The sequence below is a fragment of the Equus przewalskii genome, chromosome 13 (genome assembly GCF_037783145.1).
Source record: "Equus przewalskii isolate Varuska chromosome 13, EquPr2, whole genome shotgun sequence".
Classification (NCBI taxonomy): domain Eukaryota; kingdom Metazoa; phylum Chordata; class Mammalia; order Perissodactyla; family Equidae; genus Equus; species Equus przewalskii.
This window is the reverse complement of record NC_091843.1, coordinates 22,869,309-22,889,319: the sequence shown is the minus strand read 5'-3', so window position 1 is coordinate 22,889,319 and position 20,011 is coordinate 22,869,309. Positions and strand designations below refer to the sequence as shown.

Sequence of the window (20,011 nt, the reverse complement as noted above, 5' to 3'; positions counted from 1 at the left end):
TCAAATCTATATGCTTGCTACAGTAACTCATTCTTCTACAGCCAATGTATTGTAGTACAAGTAGTCCAACTCATTGCTCTGAGGCTCGCAAGAGCAAAGGACTAAGACAGTGGGGGAATGGTTTTCTGGGAGGAGGGATCAGGTGATGCCTCACAGTGAGGTGACATTTAAGCTGGAACTTAAAACAGGACAAGCGTATCATGCAGGAGATAATGAGGGAGGAGAAAACAATATGAGCTAAAGTGTAAAGATATGAAAGTATGTGGCTTGTTCAGGGAACAACAGATGTCTGTGTGGCTAGGCCATAAGGTGAATAAGCAGAGATGTCTGGGTTGGGGTTAGGTTATAAAAGACCTTCCCTGTATTTAGCTAGGAGTTTGGACTCTATATTCCGGGCAGTGGGGACACACTAAAGTTTGTTGTGTTAGTTGGGTATATCCAGACATATACAGAAGTAGACAGTGTGATGAACCCATGACCCAGCTTCAGCATTTATTAACTCATGGCCATTCTTGTTTTATCTGTAGCCCCTACTGCTCCCCATCATATTTTGAAACAATCTCTGACACTATTTTCATCCATAAATATTTCACTCTGTATCTCATTAAAAAGTATCAAATATCCAGTTAATGTTCAAATTTCTGATGGTTAAATAACTGTCATACTTTTAAAATTATAATAGTCCACACATTGAAATTGACATTTCTCTTAAGTCTCTTAATCTTTAGGTCCTTCGTTCAGCACCTCCCCCCCTTGTAATTTATTTGTTGAAGAAAATGAGCTGTTTGTCTTGTAGAGTTTTGTACAGCCTGGATTTGGCTAAATGTGTCCCCCTCATGTTGTTTAACATGTTACCCTATTTCCTGGGTTGAATCTAGAGGCTTGATCAATTCAGGTTCGTTTTTTGTGGAAAAACTCATGGATGGTGGGTGGTGTGTTCTTTCATCAGGAGGCACATAATGCCACTTTTATCCATTAATTTCTTAGCGATTAGAAAATGGTGCTGTTTGTCTTGCTTAGTTAACAAAGTTGAAGAATTATGCAGGTCAGATCAGGGATCCATTGTGTCTTATTTAAATCTGTTTTAGGACGGAGGTCACTTATAGTAGAGTCAATATTTATTGGCCAGTCAGAGCAAGAGATCTTGGGTTAATGTTAGTTTATTATTTGACTTATATGAGTTATTAACTTTTCACTCTTCTTAGTCTTCAGTAAACTAGCTCTTTGTGGTATTTTATGTAAAAGCAGTCTCTATTAATACATACATCTAGAGTGTTTTCACTTGTGATCGTTAAATAGTTTCCATCAAAATGGAGCTGCTGTGGCTCAGAAGATACATAAGCTTTGGAAAAGATTCTGAGTGTCTCTTGTTTTACAGGCTTCTTTCGTCTCACAGTGTACCCCAATCACAAATCCACACAAGTGCTTCTCTTGACATTTCTCGAAAATGGGAGAAGAAGAATAAAATTGTTTATCCTCCACAACTACCTGGAGAACCTCGGAGACCAGCAGTAAGTTTGTGGATAGAACTAATCTCTTAATTTTGTTAAAGAGCTCTTGCTCTTACGTGGCTAGCAATGAGGATTTATTCCATGTTAAGAAAAGAAAAAAATGTACAGCAATTTGCATGATCCTTTAATTGATACAGAAAATGTTCTAGACTTACCCCTTTGGTAGTTTAAAAAGATTGTCTTTGTTTTACTTACTTGTTTGCCTTGAGTTAACCTCCTGGGTAGGGACCTTAACTCTGAGAATAAGCTAATAGCTTGAGACATACTGACTGATTTTTGACTCCAAGAGGCTTGCTAGTGGATTCTTGATAATGGAGCTCGAAAAGTTGGCAAGAATGACTTAAGCCATTGTCCAATATTTAAATCATATATATGGTTTTCCAATGTTTTGTATTTGAATATAGACATATTTGGTTGTAGGTTTTTTTTTTCCTTAACTCACAAACCTTTGAACCTAAGGTTTAAATTTAATCATTGGAGTCCTTCCCGAGTTGAGTTTTATCTTATCTTTAGCTGCTCAGAATTCTTTTGCCTTCTCCAAACTGCTGAGATTGCTCCAGTCTGAGATATAAGACTAATTGCCAGCTTAACATGAATTTGCTTGGAATACATCCACATCTGGTAAAGAGTTTATGCAAGTAATAATAGCATAGACAAGATGGGAACAGTTGAATCCTTAAGAACATAAACTGCAATAAGTACTTTGGAAATAGAATCACTGTTGTTAATTATAAATCATTCACTTCAGCAAACATCTTTTGAAGGCTTTTGGGATTTAAGGCTACTAGATAATCAATATCATCTAAATAATGTCATTTGCTTAGTTTTTATGTGAATTGACAACATGCATTTCATTAAGATTCAATTGCTGTGTAAGTATTGGTCTGAATTAGTAGTTTTATGGGTTTTTTCTTATTTACTGGAGTTAATTTATTGATTTAAAGAGCTCCCACCTAATTGGGAAATAAGAGGAAAGAGAGATGTTAATAGTTTAAACAAATAACTTTTTAACTTTCATATTTTATCATGCAATCAGAACTTAAAAGTTAGATTTGTCACAGAATCTGTGCTGTGAAGTATTGACTTCATTTTGTAATTAACCAAAATTTAGAAAAAGTTATACATTTGTACAAATATCATAAATAAAATACTTCCTATAATTAATGAGCTTTCTTTAATTCTCCCATCCAAGTACTAACCAGGCCCGACCCTGCTTAGCTTCCGAGATCAGACGAGATCAGGCTCGTTCAGGGTGCTATGGCCGTAGACAGAGCTTTCTCTAATTCTTATCTGAGCTCTTTGAACTTAGATATTAGTTGGAAATAAAGAAATCACAACAGTATTTGTCAGGTCCAGAATATAAAAGCAAAATTTTATAATACGTAGTACCAGCCTTTTTGGATATAAAACAAATGTACTTCAGGATTTATCCCAAATGACAGTTCAAATACTTAACAGTCGATCATCCCCTTAACTCTAGCAAATGAAGAACAATGTAATCTAGCCATTTGTTGCATATTGTATTTACTGAAACTATTTTGATTAACTTTTTTGCATCATAAATACTCCTTATACAAGTGTCTATGTGAGGACATTTGGTTTGATTTTATATAGGCACTTTCTAAATTCTCTATTTTGCACAGATTTTGTTTGAATGGGTAATCCTTTTGGGGACAAATTATGACTTTTGGAAAATACCTTAACATTTTCTGACTTTAAATAGTATTTGGGGGAACAGCCCAGTGGCACAGCGATTAAGTGCCTACATTCCACTTTGGCGGCCCGGGGTTCCCCGGTTCAGATCCTGGGTGCGGACGTGGTGCCGCTTGGCAAGCCATGATGTGGTAGGCAGCCCACATATAAAGTAGAGGAAGATGGGCATGGACGTGAGCTCAGGGTCAGTCTTCCTCAGTAAAAAGAGGAGGATTGGCAGCAGATGTTAGCTCAGGGCCAATCTTCCTCAAAAAGAAAAAAAAGAAAGAAATAGTATTTGGTAAATTGACATTAATGAATCAGTTATACCTGTTATGAATGAAATATTAATGTCCTTCATAAATCTGTAGCTTACTAACAGGGAATACTTTGCTCATCTGGCCACGTAGTTCATACACTGTGCCATTATGTGCAGTGTCCCTTAAACTTGCTGATCTGCTAGCTACAAACATTTAAAAAATTAGTTGTATCTCTGGCTTAAAAGAGGGCCAGACAATATTTACCATTCTACCTCATTCTTATCTTTAGTATTAGAATATGTAGTTAAAGAAATAATAGTGGGTGGGGTAGTGAATAAATCCTATAGTATAAGTTAAAATGAATGTCACCAATTTAGGCATGTTTTAGGCCACTCCTAATACGTATTTTTTAGACTACCTTCCTAATTTAGCTTGCACCAATTTCCAAACAATATCGATTCCTGTGCAGACTTTATCTTACATATGCCTTCACCATGGTAAAGAAAATAAGTCAGAGAGAAATTAAATGGCTTTCTTCATAATAGTTATACCTTGTTAATTTGGGCTTGAGTTTACTTTTGCAATATTGTTGAAGAAAGCTATGTTAAATAAATTAAAATTTTAGTGAGACTATATCAAAACTGTTTGAACAACCATTTGTATAAGAGGCATGTTGTTAAATTATAGATTAATTGACATACTGATAATATGTCATGCTTATAAGTCGTTAATGTAGACCACAGAAGGCTCTAGTAAGGACTTTTATTAGGTGATACTTTCTTGTCATTTGAGTTATGTGCACTTAAAAATAAATTAACTTCTTTAAAAGTTACTGGTTAAGACATTTCATAATTGAGACTAACTTTTACTTCATTTGAATAACTGTTTTGCTCATTATATCCTAACTTAACTTTACCTAATTTGCTCTATAGGTTAGTTAATGGCAGTGATATTTAACCAGACCTTCTGACTTCCGGCCTTCCCACTCTGTTTGCCATGATGGGTTTATTTACTGAGATTTTTGTTTGATTTATCTTTAAGAAGTGCCCTTAGACATTGCACCTACCTCAAGTAAATCTTGAGCTTCTTAGTTTTAGGAGAGGATGATTGAAGAACTTTCCCCCTTTTCCAGTAAATACTTGATTCCTTTTTTCCCATGCTCTTGCCAGGATTACAGTATCTTTTTTACAAAATTTGAAGATAATCCTATACGATTCAGGCTTAAGATAGCCCACCAGGGGAAACCAAGAATTGAAAGGTTTCTATATAAAAGATTTTATTGACTGTATTAATTTTTGCAGATTAATATTATCAGTCATGACAGTTCTTCTTTCCTCTCCTGCACTCCCTGGGACATTTTATTGCTGAAAATGTAATTAGGCTATTGCTACAGTTTTCAGCCTGTCAGCTTCTATTGCAAGTGAAATGAAATCTGCTACATATTAAAAGATGGCCACTTTAGAAAACTGTTGTTTCTAAGGCATTTGAAAATTTCCAGCGAGAGTCAGAATGTTAGGAAGTTCTGAGTTCTCCTTGCTATTGTTTTCCTTGACAAATGTTCTCTAATTTTTTTAAAGTGGTGATATGATGTAGCAGTGAAAGAAGGTGGGTTTTAGAATCATAAGGGGAAGTTTGAAGCTACACCAGCCAGACGTTGTATCAGGCACTTGCTCGGTATGGCACTTTGTGTTCTAACTTTGTCTCTTAGAAGCTGTTCAGTCTTGGACAAGTCACTTGATTTCTCTGATTTTCACTTTGTAAAAGGATTATAAAATGTCTCCTCTCCCAACTCATAGAGTTAGATCAAATGAAACAATGGGCTTGAAAAGTGCTTTGTGAACTCTAAATTGTTTAATGGATGATTGATTAAAAAACTTAAATAAGGGGCTGGCTCCGTGGCCGAGTGGTTAAGTTCGCATGCTCCGCTGCAGGCGGCCCAGTGTTTCGTTGGTTCGAATCCTGGGCATGGACATGGCACTGCTCATCAAACCATGCTGAGGCAGCGTCCCATATGCCACAACTAGAAGGACCCACAGTGAAGAATATACAACTATGTACCAGGGGGCTTTGGGGAGAAAAAGGAAAGAAATAAAATCTTTAAAAAAAAAAAAACTTAAATAGGCTATGCCTACTACTATAAATAGGAGATAATGCAAGCTAACATTTATTAAGATCTTACCATGTGCTAGGCACTGTAAACTGCTTTCTTTACATAGGTTATTTTATTTAATCTTTATTATAGTTTCATGAGGTAGGTACTATTATCTTCATTTTAAAGAAGAGGACACTTAGGCAGAGAGAGTTTAAGTACCTTGGGTTCTGTAGTTAATAAATGGTAGAGCTGGGATTCAGACCCGAGCAGTCTGATTCTAGAATCTGTGCTCTTAACCAAATACTAGAATATTGGCTTTCCTATGAAAACAGTTATTTTGTCCATTTCATCATTGTTAGCTGACGAGAAACTTTTGTTGTTGTTGTTGTAGTACCTTTTCTTTAGTTCTTTTAGCCAGCTAAATGTTCTCAAAATACTTTCATTTAAACCTTTTGCTGTTCCTCTGGATAGAAATATTGTAATTATTGGCACAAACTAGCCATTTTATAGTTCCTGTTTCTCCCTTAGTAATCTTTTTACGTAGTGGGACTTTGGAATAATACAACTTTCTGTAGGGAAAAAGAATCTGCAAATTCTTTATAATGTTTTTACTTCTCGTGTCAGCATTTTCATTAAGCATAGAAAGTAAAAACTTTATTAGCAGTATATTACTATCATTTTGATAAACTTGCTAAAGTTTTTTTTCCTCCTTATTTCTAAGGAAATCTATCATTGTCGAAGGCAAATAAAATACAGCAAAGACAAGATGTGGTATTTGGCAAAACTGGTAAGCTAAAGTGACTGTTACCGTATAATACTCAGGAAGAGGAGCTATGAGGTTCCCTCCAGGACCTGAAAAATCAAAAAAATTTGCTCTGATTTCTTCAAAAGTGAGGAGTGTGATTATGTGTTCAGATAGTTGGTAAGGGATCAAAAAATAATTGCTCAGAGATGAGTGATTTTGCTTAATTTTTCCCTTTCTTCTGAGAAACTAAATCACATTGGATACATAGATATTTAAAACAAAGGCATCAGGAATCTGTCTACAACCAGAGAATCCAGGAAGCAAGCTTACTTATCTGTAAAATTTGATTCAACCTATTTCAAAACTGTTGCTTTTTAAGTTTTTTTTCCCTGGAAAATGAAATTTATATATGAGAGGAGGCAAAAGCAGCAAATATACAGGTAATTCATTTATCCTGTAGCAGAAGGTGCCTTTGATGCCTGGTGTGGTCCTTGCCAGTCTGTGATTTCTCTCTGTCATGTCTGCTCTCTCTTTTAATATTACTGAAACTGTTAGGATCTAGGTTTTATGGTTAAAGTCTTTGTTTGATTGTGACTTAAAGAGGGTGGTACCCTTTCTCAAACTTGTTTTCTTCTCTTTTGCCTGCATTTAGTTAGCTATTTTTATTTTTAATTTTTAAAAAACTTCCTCCTAGTTTTATTGAGTTATAATTGACATATAACAGTTAGCTATTTTCAGAAGTTGTTTGGAACATGTAAAGCTTTTACTTTTCATTGAAAAGGCAACATTGAACTTGTAAACTACTTTGTCTGTTTTCTCTTATCTGTTACCTTTTAATTCTAGATACGAGGAATGTCCATTGACCAGGCTTTGGCTCAGTTGGAATTCAGTGACAAAAAAGGGGCCCAAATAATTAAAGAGGTAAACTAATGGGGGGAGGGATCACATAGCTGTCTTGCAGTTAGTAAGCTCGGCTACCTCTTGAATTCCCTGAATTTCCTGGTGTAAATACATAGTTTACATAATACAGGTTTAGGGCACTCACTTTTGCTAATGTTCTTATATCTTAGAGACATTGTTTGCTTTAAGTATTTTTTTCCTGAGATGCTTTTGTTTGCACCAGACATTTATTTATTTTTTACTGTCTGTCTGTGAAGTGATAAATCTTATTTTTCATGATTTGGGGCTTGATATATTTTTTAGAAGATTTTTGTTTTGGTCAATTCCGAAACTGAGAGCTTGTGATTTGATAACAGTTGAGTGGAAAGAGCACTGGACTCAGGAGACTTGGGATCTAGTTTTTTCTCTGACAGTTTCTGTTGTGACTATGGGCACCACATCCTGGCTGGTTCCATTTTTCTCGTTTGTAAACTAGGTGGGATTGGGTTAGATGTTCTCTTAAGACCCTTTTAGCTCTAAATGTAGCTGACTTCACTACATACTAATGAGCCAGTGGTATTTGTGCTGACTCATTCTGGGCACATGAGTGTTTTTGTCTCCAAAAGCTGGGTTAAGGACATCTGGGGGTATCAGCATTGTTTTTTTATTTTTGAGGAAGATTAGCCCTGAGCCAACTGCTGCCAATCCTCCTCTTTTTGCTGAGGAGGACTGGCCCTGAGCTAATATCCATGCCCATCTTCTTCTACTTTATATGTGGGACGCCTACCACAGCATGGTGTGCCAAGTGGTGCCATGTCTGCACCCGGGATCCGAACCGGCAAACTCCGGGCCGCTGAAGCAGAATGTGGGCACTTAGCCGCTGTGCCACTGGGCTGGCCCCCAGCATTATTTTTTATATTCCGGTTAATTTGCACCTCAAGTCAGATCTTATCTTTTTAGTTTAGCAGTTGAATCATTAAGAGTTGAATTGAATTGTTAAGATTGTTGGATTGAGACTTCTAAAAGTTTCCATTGTAATACCTCTATTTAATTCAATTCAGAATGCAGTTACTAAGTATCTATTGTGTACCCAGCTTTGTACTATGTTCTTTATCTTTAAAGGAGTGAAAGATCTAGTTTCTTTTGTTTCTGACTACAATTGTCCTACTCTAAAAAATGTGATCTGGAGGAAGTTAACTTAATTCAAAATATGTATAGAGTATAAATTTAATAATTCTTAAAGGAAATTTTGGAGTATGATTTTCTCTACTTGTCTGTTGCTAATGGTTATTTTGGATCCAATGTTTAAGAAATTTCAGTAAGATTTTGCTCTTGAGCTTCTTGAACTTTTTGACAAGTCTCTGACTCAAAGATATTACGTTCATTACCAAGGGTACTGTCGCAAGTGCTGCTATCTCCTTTACAGCCTACACCTTCCATTGTAAACTTAGGGGGATGGGCTGTGTTCCTGGTGTTTGCAATACTTGTCTGAGGAAGGAAAGCTCACTGTATCCCTTGTCCTTAGTGCTGTTTGATGCATTTGATGTTCTCTTTTTAAGATTGACTGTAAAATGGAGGCATGTGATTAGCAGTCATATTATAGAGATAACAACAAGAAATGAGAAATTTTAATTCTGTTTTAATTCAAGTTTAGCCATATGAGTGCCTTTCTTTTCCTTGTTTAAGGTTCTCTTAGAAGCACAAGAGATGGCAGTGAGAGACCACAATGTGGAATTCAGATCCAATTTATATATAGGTAAGATCTGTAATATTCTTAGCATTGGAAAATGTCTTCCAACAGCGATGCCAAGTTCTTTATCTAACAGCAGTCTTTGATATCTAATTCCTTAGGACTGGGTTTGCCAGTGAAAATCGCCAGCAATAGCTTATTCTTCAGCCTTCAGCATGCTAATGTTAGTCTGTTGTAAATGGTAGTAACCTTCCTACTTTATTGTTACCTGTTCTGTCATGAGACTGAGATCATGAAACCTACTACCACTAATGGATACCAAGATGGTATATAGAGTGGTCCTTTAATCATGATAAAACTAAGAAAGAACAGGACTGATTTTTTTTTTAATGAATTCTTTGTCAACCTGAAGGAAGTAAATAAAGGATGACAAGTAGGCTTAAAAACCCTTTATAATGTGCCAAGCCAGGTGCCTAATCCATAAAGGTCCTATAATTTAACCTTCCAATTACCAGAATGGAACATCTGTTGAATTGTAAGAGCCAAGGGGCCTTGGAATGCTCAGATGACCCAGATGTGTTTGTTCCCCTTTGTTATTACATCCGGAAGCATATCTCCCGTTTTGTATGCTTGTTCCACATCAAATTAAATTAATGTGAGTGAAAATGCTTTGGGAAGCATGATGCACTGTACAAATGTAAGGGATTTTTTTTTGTAGCCTGTGTTCACACAGCTCTTTTTCTAGAAAGAGATCGACGTTTAGTACAAAGCTCTCTTGCCCCCTCCAACTCTACAGTGAAGTGGAGCAGTAGTTAGTAATGTTTTCTTCTCACTTCAGCAACAATTGCTCCTAACCTAAGCAGTTTTTTAATCAAACAAAGATGTTGATGTTGAAGCAAAATTTTCTCAGTGCCAAACTTACGTATAAGGACTATTTTATCTAAAGATATTTTAAATTTAAGATATGGAGAACTGCTGCTCTCCAAATGAAGGAAAAAAAGGCTTAATCATTGTGGAGGAAATTAGTTCTGTCTTATAATTTTTCAACAATTAGATTAAAAAAAAATAATCTCAATTCCACTCTGACACATCACCTCTGCCCTACTGGAGATATTTATTCTGGTTAAGTTAAACTCTCCCCTCAGTTCACCTGAGATTGATGCTGGCAACACCACCTACTTCTGAAATTCAAATGAGTTATGGTTTTCAATTGAAATATCTTATTTTAAAGCTGAATCTTGAATAACTAATTATATTCTGATACACATGTAGGTGCAGAGAGAAATCAAAATGGCAACTCAGAAGATGCAGGGCTACAGTAGTTAATCATAAGAATTTTCTTCTGGGAGCTGCATGAATAAATAATGCCGGGAGGGCCCAGAATTGTTGGAAGAGATGAAATGGATGAAGAGCAAGGCCATTTGCTTGAAACCTCTTGGTGACCTTTCCTGCTCTATGACTGAATATCAAGTCAAATTTAATTAACTTTATTCAGTTTCTTAGGAATATGGCTTCTTAGCTGATAGACAACACATTAGAATGGAATTCAGATACAAATGAAATAGAGTTTGTCTTTAAATCCTTTTCAATAACTGTGGTAAAGAGAGATAGGGTGAGGAGCTTAATCCTGTCTTCCCACATGAAGGAGCAAAGTCCAGTATTGCTAGTGAGCAAAAATAAACTTAACCAGTGCTACATGAATGGGCCTTTAATTCATTGGTCTCCTTAGCACATTTCTCCTAAAACATCTCTGCCCTACCTGCACCTTCTTTCATCTAGTTCTATGTAAAATCTCCTTTCTTAAGTAGGGCTGATAAGTTTGCATTTGTCTTATGATTTTAAAAACTCATTTGCGAAGTATATTGCTACCTAATTCCATTATGGAGGGAAAGAGATGACTACCCTTAGGAAGAAGTCTCTCACCATGACATGGTAGACGTTTTATCCCTATTTTGGCTGTACTTCCCTGATAAGAATCATCTGAGGTTCTTATTAAAAATACAGTTCCCAGGCCTCACCACAGAGCTGCTGGGTCTGAAGCCCTAGGGGAGAGGCCTGGGAAGCTATTTGTTTAATAAGTACTCTAGTGATGTTTACTTATAAAATGTGGGAGACTGATTTATCCTATTGTATTCTTAGAAAAGGCCTAGACATTTCATTCCATAGACTAGATTTCCATTGAAAGACTAGTTACTTGTTGGCTACCATTTTGGCTCAGGAATGGCTCTTTCAGCCCCCTGAAATAAAGAAGTATAGGCATTTTAAGGGAAGTGCTTTTTTGGTAGCATATGTTCTCATTATATGGTAATTCCTTCAAATACCTATCATCAGTCTAAAGCTAATACCTGGTGTTGCATGACCAAAGATTTTGAAAGTTCATTTCCTTTTCAAACTTATAATGATGAGTAATGACACTGTGAATAGGCCTTAACAAGTGGACATGGACTAATAAAACGTCACTGCTTAGTGATTCATGGTGTCTAAAATGATTCCCTTTAGGGAAAGTGATTGAGTCACTTTTGTAAATCAGTCTTCTGGGCTTAGAATGATGAAGCGGGGAGGAGAGGATTTCTAATCTTAAAATGTCAAGCTTCACATTTACCTAAATACTAGTAATTTACCTACATTGACACTATCTTAAGTAAGATATTAAGAGTGTCCAAGAGAAAAGATTTTCAAAGTGAGGTAACCACATAAGCAAATGCATGTGGGTTGGAATGAACAGTAATTGTGTGTTACGGGAGTAGAATAGTGTGAAGGAAGTAGAGGGTTGAGGTAGAGCAAATAAAATTGAAAGGGTGGGTTGGGCTGGATTCCAGAGGGCTGAACATGGCAGGCTGTGGCATTTGGTTCAAACTGTATGGAAGAGAACCCAGGGGAAGCTTTTGGGTAAGAGATATATGTTATTAAGGTAGGGTTTTAAGACTGTTAACTGTAAGCATTGGTTTTGAAATTGTGCTGTGAGGCCTCCAGGAGTGGGGCCTGGGGCAAACAGAAGGGCTCTTGATATCTTGATCACTGCTGTATCCTTGGAGCCCAGGATAGAGCCTGGCACCCTCTTGGAACTCAGAAACAATTGTTGGGTGAATGAATGGCACAGTTTTGGATCTCTCACCACCATCTTTCAGTCGGGACAGATTCACACTACAGACAGCTTCTACATGTTGTTTCATTGTAATGAAATGGTTCCATACAAAAGCAGTTTGAAACTCCCAACATATGGAATTAGTGGAGGAGAGACTGGAGGAGGGGAGACCAGAAACCAATTTGGAATCTATGCTCTTAAATGCTGATTTCATTCGGAGCTCAAAGTAGCTGTGTAGTGTATTAAAGAATACTGGTGTTTCAGAAGAATTAATGTTTTTGTTTTGACAAAAAATGATGGCATTATGTGCCATAAGGTGATACTTTATGGCTGAAGGATGAAATCATGACTGGCCATTAGCAGGTATTGAGTGTCTGCTCCTAGGTGTTTGGGGGATGTTGGAAGGAAAATGGTGGTTAACAGACGCTGGTAGGGTTGGTCGTTGTGTTTTGGTAGAGTGTATAGTGCTGCACAGTCAGCTGGTTTTGATACTTCTCTCACTGAGTAATGTTCCTTATGCTCAGAGTATTTGGAAATTGGTGCTCAAGTTGGGTAGAGTTGTAATTTTGGATAGCAGCCATCGTGTTAGTAAAATGCTTTTTAGAGTTTTCTACACTCTAGAGTTTTCTACACTCTTCCTAGGTGTCACTATTCTTGTCTGTAGGTTTCCTCCTGACGGGTGCATCTAGAAACCTGGTGGTACTTCACTATAAAGTGATTTGTGTAATGCTGCTTTCTCTTTGGAAAGTCTTAAACGCATTCTTTAGTGCCCAGTAGATGAAGTTGGTATAAGGCTGTAGCTCTTTCCTTAACTCACTGAGACCCTAAGCAGTTTTCTTAATCACTTCATCCTTGGCTTTCTCTTTGGCGAAGCTAGGATGCTTCTGCTGAAACCCATTTCAGGATTGTAGTTAGATGGTTGTCAAGTGTGTGATTTGATGTAGTCCCTATATCAAAAAGTTATGTCACAGTAAGCATACAAAAATGGTGAGTATTGAAGTGGATTAATTTGGAATGTGTTCTATACGTTTTGCCTTTTTAAAAGACTTATTAAATGAACTCAAAAAGTAACTGACTAAATAAATTCAGAAAATAGTAGAAGGCGGTTATTACTCTGATGTATTATGGGTAAACAGATTTCTTCTTATGCACTCTTTAAAAGGTTTCTTCAAATTTTACAAGGTCAGACTTTGACATGCAGCGTGGGGGAGGGGAGATGAGGGGCAATTATAATGCTGAACTTCCTAAAACTGGCTGCGAATCAGAATTACTAGGGGGAGTTGGGGTGGGGGTGGTGTTTGCTCAGAATGTAGTTTCCAAGGCCTCTCCCAAATATACTAAATTAGAACTGCAGAGATGTGGTCTCAGCATCTGCGTTTTAAGTATGTTTCCTAGGTTGGTCTCATGTAGCTAGCCCGAGGACCAGCTTTTGGGAACCCTTGGTTCCAGTGGCTTCTCATCACAATTAGAATAAAATCAAAACAACTCACCTCAGCCTACAGGGCTCATCGTCATCTTGCCTTCATCTCTGGTCTCTTTCCTTTGTTCGTGTCACCCTTCTGGCTTACCACACTTCAGCAGGCTGGTCCTTCTATTCCTAAAACAAGCCAAGCACATTCGCACCGTTGGGTCTTTGCCCTTCCTGTTCCCTCTGCTTGGAATACCCTGCCCCTAGATATTTGCGTGGATGATTCATTCTGGTCTTAGATCAAATGTCTCTTCCTCAAGAATGCCTCGTGACACCCCCCAATCTGAAGTTGCCCCAACACCCTATCACTCTCTGTCACATCACTGTTTTACTTTATTCATAGCGCTTGTCGCTAACTGAAATGATGATGTGTATTTTTTATCTTTTTCCTCTAGAATGTACACCGCATGGCGCTAGGGCCCTTGCTAGTCTCCTTCACTCTCCTTTCTCCAACACCTAGAACAGAGCCTGGTCCTTGATAAACTCGGGATACTTATTTTGAGACAAGCCTGCCCTAGCCAGCCAGTGAGCTCATATAGTCATAGAATCCAGTCAAGGAAAGGGCAGAAATTGCTCAGCTGATTGAGCTGTAGTCTTATGGATATAGTCATTTGCTATAATTCTCTTTTTCTTCCCTATCTAGCTGAGTCCACCTCAGGGCGAGGCCAGTACCTGAAACGCATCCGATACCACGGCAGAGGTCACTTTGGGATCATGGAGAAGGTTTATTGCCATTATTTTGTGAAGTTGGTGGAAGGCCCCCCACCTCCACATGAAGCACCCAAGACAGCACTTACCCACGCCAAAGAGTATATTCAGGAGCTCCGGAACCGGACCATCATTCACACTCTATGATGGGGGAATTCAGACTCCACAGTGTATATATTTTGCCATTTATTTCCTAAAAACAAACAAAAATTAAAGACAAATGCTTTTTATGATTTGTCATCAAATTATTGCAATGTGAAGTATAACTGCCGGTTTTATGCGAGTATTTATAAGGCTTTGCCCATCCCTCTTGAGCCTTTGGATTTATTTATGCATTTGCAACTTGAAAGGGGAAATCAGCTTTAAACATGGTAAAAGACTATAATTCAGAAGGCTTTTTTGAGGGCTTTTTGAAGGGAATGTTTACTTTCCAACTAGTGTCCTGCAGGTGGCAGTTTTGATGCTGGACTCGAGTAGAAGGTTATAGGAGAAGAAAGCTTGTCCTTCTTTCGCTTAATTTTCTCTTGGGCCCGGGGAAGGGGTGGTGGAGGTGAGCGATGCTGCATGTTGTTTATTGCAGTATTTTAGGGCATTTCGTGGTTTTGTTTTTCCTTTCACTGTTGTCGTAGGCCAATGGGTGAGGGATTGTATTTTCCTTTAGTGTTTTAGTAGTAACTTGAAATTACAGGAGTTCGTTAGATATATTAAACTAAAACTCCAAAAGCCTTTTAACTTAGAAGTTTTCTTCTACTTAAATACTTTTCACGTTTCCTTCCAACAGTGCTTTCTGTTGCTTGGATATCTTGTTTAGGATTAATTAATTTTTTGGAGTGAATTCAATTACTGAGAGAGGAATTGAACCAGTCTTAGCATTGCATTCTAAAATAAGGCAATAGATGGCACTCACTCACCTCTTGTTAGCAGAAAATTGTTCCTGTTGGAGAGTTCAGCACTCCCTGGCTCTCACCGATACATGTCTTTTCTTTGACAAGAAGCACCCTGTCCACAGCCCTCATCCAGTGTTGCTCGAACTTTTGTATGCAGAGAAAGAACTGGGGGTGCTTGCTTGTTAATGCAGACTTCTGGGTCTCGCCCCAAGGATTCTGATTCACTGGGTCTTCTGAGGGGCTAGTTCCAGAAATCTGTTTTCCACAAGCACTTCTAGGTGATTCTATTGTAGGGGCCACACTTTGAGAACACTCCTGTAATCAAACAGAGTATAGTTTTACCGCCATGTTTTAAGATGCATTAATCATAGCTACTGTTTACTGAGGGCTCATTATTTGCCAAGCTCTATGCTAGTATTTTACATAACTTTTCAGAACATCCTGCCACTATCAGTCTTGTTTTGCCACTTTGTAGAGGAAGAAACCAAAGCACACAAAATTTGATTAACTAGGGCCTGGCCCTGTGGCCGAGTGGTTAAGTTTGCGCGCTCCGCTGCAGGCGGCCCAGTGTTTCGTTAGTTCGAATCCTGGGTGCGGACATGGCACTGCTCATCAAACCACGCTGAGGCAGCTTCCCACATGCCACAACTAGAAGGACCCACAACAAAGAATATACAACTATGTACCGGGGGGCTTTGGGGAGAAAAAGGAAAAAAATAAAATCTTTAAAAAAAAATTTGATTAACTATCTCAGGGTCACACAGCTTGTAAATAGTGGAGCTATGATTTAAACTAGGTTCTAAAGTGCTGCTTCTGCATAGCTAATATACAGATGGGTTTTTGTGCCTCTCCACTTAACCTAATGCTTGGGTGAAAAGGCAAAGGGCTCAGTGGAATAAGCTGCTGAGGTTTAGGACAGATTCATTCTGGGTCCTCAGCTGTTGTAGCATGGAATCATGCAAACAACACTGGAGCGGTGAAAGGCGACCTTCATTCTAGTCCTGGCTTACTCACTAACCGGAAAGAAGAGGTGGGGCAGGTCCCTTCCCTCCTGGCCTCCGTTTCCTTCATCTGTAAAACAAGAAGCTCTGTGTTCTCTGTAGACCGCTTCTTCAGAATCTCTTGAAGAACTTGTTTAAAAATGCAAATTCCTGGGCCCTACTCTCAGACTAAGTGAACTGGAATCTGGTGTGGGAGACCAGGGGACTTGCACTTTTAGCAAATGCCCTGGTGACGTGTGTGCTGGAGACTCACTGGACCAGAAGGTCTCTGTGCTCTCTTTCAGTGCAGGTGCTCCGTGATTCTTAGCCTCGGAGTTTTGACCTCCTTGGGTTTCACTAAAACAAGCCAGGTGGTGATGTGGACTCCATAACTGTAAATTATGTAAATGAAGGTACTGCCTCAATCAGGCTGTTAAGACTATTTTGAAAGAATTAAGGACAAAACAGACCTTGGATTCTAATAAAGAAAGTTTGCTTGTGATCTAAGATTAAGCCTTCATTTGGGACTGCTTCTGGTGTGTTAGAAAGTGTAATAATAGCTTACACATAACACTAGCACTATTTTAAGCACTTTATACAGTAGTCCCCGTTTATCTGTGGTTTCACTTTATGCTGTTTCAGTTACCTGTGGTCAACCATGGTCTAAAAATATTAAATGGAAAAATTCAAGAAATTAACAATTTGTAAGTTTTAAATTGCACGCTGCTGTTCCGAATAGCATGATGAATTCTCACGTTGTCCTGTTCTGTCCCGCCTGGGATATGAATCCTCCCTTTGTCCAGTGCATCCATGCTGTCTACACCACCCACCCATTCGTCACTTAGTAGCCAAGGCAGTTATCAGATCAACTGTTGCGGTATTGCAGTGCTTCCTTTAAGCGAAAAGGTGAAAGTTCTCAGCTTAATAAGGAAAGAAAGAAAATTGTATGCTGAGGTTACTAAGATGTACAGTAAGTTTTATTACATATATTGTTATAGTTATTCTATTATTAGTTATTGTTATTAATCTCTTACTGTGCCTAATTTATAAATTAAAATTTATCATAGGTGTGTATGTATCAGAAAAAACATGGGCTATATAATGTTCAGTACTAGCCACGGTTTCAGGCGTCCCCTGGGGGTCTTGGAATGTATCCCGCGAGGATCAAGGTGGACTACTGTATACATTATCTCCATTAGTGAATCTTTCCCATTGTGACCGGTGCAGAGTACATTTGGTTAGTTTCCATGGCTGAGAGTGCTCTTTCTAACATAAATGAACCTTTTGATCCCTACTTGAAGTTTAACTTTACATGTTCAGAAACTATTAATTATTCTTTAATGGCAATCTCTGAATACTTGTAATTTCCTTCCTTATTTGTCAGAGAATTATGATAGACCTAAACTTTTTTTGTAGGTGTGTAGCACATCCAGAGAGTGCACCAATCACAACTATATAGCTCAATAAATGATCAGCTGGTGAACATGCCCAAGTAACCGGGTGAAAACATAGAACACGATAGCATCCCTGAAGTCCTCTTTGTGCCCCCACCCAGTCACTCCCCACCTCTCTTTCTCAAAGGTAACTATTATCCTGATTTCTAACACATGGCAGGTTTTTAAAAAAATGGTTAGCTTTTTTTCTTTTAACTCAACATAATTTATTGGGCAACCCTTACATGCCTGGCGTTGAGGATACAGGCAATGAAAGAGGAAGCACCCCCGCCCCATGGAGCTCACGCTGATGGGAGAGACAGGCTGTAAATCAGTAATTCAGGTGTTTCCTGCGCTGAGTGATACGAAGGTAGAGGGATGGGGCTATGGGAGCAGACATCAGGGTGCCCTCAAAAATAGTTACTGGGTTTTTGGGAAAGTTTATTTCCTTAAAGAGATACAATGAGGGAAAGGTAAAAATGACAAATGTTGTATAGATCAGTAAAGAGTTGTCTTATCAAAATGCCAGCTTGGGTTTTGTTTTTAACAGTATGAACACTAGAACCCCTTACTCCTTCCACAAGTTAAGATGCATGTGGGATGTGTTGTGTGGATGGAGAATATACTGTCTTTGGAGCTGACTCATTTACCAAACTTTATAAGGGTCCAGCTAAGCCCGAGGGGAAAGATGTGAAGTGTACCACAAACATCGCAAAATAAAACAGATGTGTTTTTCTGTCAGTGATGAAAAATAGATTTCTTTCCATGAGTTTTGTTTTAATACAGAGCTTGTAATAACAATTTTAGTTGATTAAGACAGGCTCAATCACACGTGTGGGTTTAAAACAGGAAATGTTTTTGGAGTAGGTGAGCTCCCATGCAGGAGAAAGTTGCATAGGTGACATTGTTAACACTTCCAGGAAGGGGCACCTCTTCTTAAACCTGTCTCTGGTGTAACTGTCTAGATCGTATCTCTACCTGAGAGAGGTTCTAGACTTTCTTCTTAAACCAGCCTACTGTGAATTCTGTTACTATGTAACTTAGGATGTCTCTGTTATGGAATCACAAATATGTTGGGTGGAAGAGAGGAGATACTGGTAAGTGAATCATACTTGTGCACTCAAGGAAAGCATTGTTTATATTTATCCAATAGGAACTTGAATGAGTTATTTTCACTTACAGCCCAAGGAGACTCACAAAAATTCCACTCTGGAAAGTAAGGGATGGCAATATTAATATCGAACAAAGTGAAACTTTAAGGAAAAGACATTAAATGAACCTAAAAGCGCACATGTGGAGGAACATATTCTGCAGTCAATTTGAGAAAATTTGTAAACCTTCTGAAGTTCATCTGTAAGTTCCTACTATTCACGGTGGACCCCAGGGTAAGAAATTCTGATTTGAATGATTTAAGTTCATTTATCTGGCCGCAATTCCTTGCTCTTTCCCTATATCCATGCTCTTTGCAGTGTGACTTTGCAGCTCCTCTTATTAACAGGTGGAGGCTGTTCTGACCTCTTGAATTTGAGCTGACTTTGTGACTTCTTTAGCCAACAGAATGTGGCAGAAGTGACAGTTTACAAGTTTTCAGCCTAGGCCTTGCTTGCATCCTCATTCTTTCTTGGACCTCTGCTTCTGCCGTGTAGAGGAGCTCAGGCTAACTTGTTGGAGAATGAGAGACCATGTGGGAGAGAGCTGTGGGTCCCCAGCTTACAGCCAGCAAAACACTAAACGTGAGAGAGCACAGCCGCCTACCCACCCAAAAACGGATTACGGAACGTGAATGAGCCCTGTTGAGACTAGAAAAACCACCACAAACTGACGTAGCGACTCATGAAGAATAATCAATTCTTCTTTAAGCCACTGAGATTTGAGGTGGGTTGTTACATAGTAATAGCTATGAGATGTATTGCAAACTTTGTACCCTATAGAGAATACCTATCGTTTTCAAATGGCTGGAAGAATTTGTAAAATTGATTCTAGGCTTATCACAAAGAAGACCTCAGTAGATTCTTCCAAATAAGAATTATATAGACCACTTTTTAAAATTATACTGCCCGAAAACCAGAAATTTCTTCTTTTTAAGAAAGTTAAACATAATATACTTGATATTAGAACGCTCCTGACTCTTGGTTCTTTGAGGAAAAAAATCATTGAAATGAACACATCTTTTGAGTCCAGTCAAGAAGTATAAATGAAAAAAATTAGGTTTGAGAAAAGGGCATATAGCATGGAAAATTAAGAATTCTTATGTAGGAATGTGCTGGATCATTCTCTTGCCCATTTGGTTGACCTGGAACTACATTTCCCAGAATCCCCTTCTCTGTATGGTTCTGGGTTAGAATTGGCCAAGAGATGAACTTGAATATTTGGGAGTTGGCAATGATGTTTTCCCAATCATGTTCGCATCCTGATACCTATCACAGTGGTGCCTCAGTCTGAGATACCAGGCTAAGGCAGCAAGCGACTCATTCCAACATCTTGTAAGACTAAACAAAAGGGAATTATTAAGATATTAGATAGCTCGAAGACTTTCTAAGTGGGCCCAATAACTTTAAAGCTACATAGCCAGGAACGGTAC

The 20,011-nt window shown here is 38.3% G+C and overlaps 1 protein-coding gene across 3 annotated transcripts in view; it reads left to right on the top strand.

The window, feature by feature from the left end:
* The window catches only part of MRPL22 (mitochondrial ribosomal protein L22), a 28,394-nt gene extending 14,034 nt beyond the window's left edge, over nt 1–14,360 (top strand). Inside the window, exons 3-7 of one of the 3 annotated variants that reach the window (XM_008522384.2) lie at nt 1,379–1,511; nt 6,277–6,342; nt 7,144–7,221; nt 8,866–8,935; nt 14,066–14,360. In XM_008522384.2, the coding sequence (XP_008520606.1) occupies nt 1,379–1,511; nt 6,277–6,342; nt 7,144–7,221; nt 8,866–8,935; nt 14,066–14,277 (559 nt within the window). In that variant the 3' untranslated portion in view covers nt 14,278–14,360. Of the gene's footprint in view, nt 1–1,378; nt 1,512–5,034; nt 5,138–6,276; nt 6,343–7,143; nt 7,222–8,865; nt 8,936–14,065 lie in introns of those variants that run through there. The other 2 variants (XM_070569152.1, XM_008522385.2) reach the window with 2 other exon arrangements.
* The last annotated feature ends 5,651 nt before the right edge of the window (nt 14,361–20,011 follow it).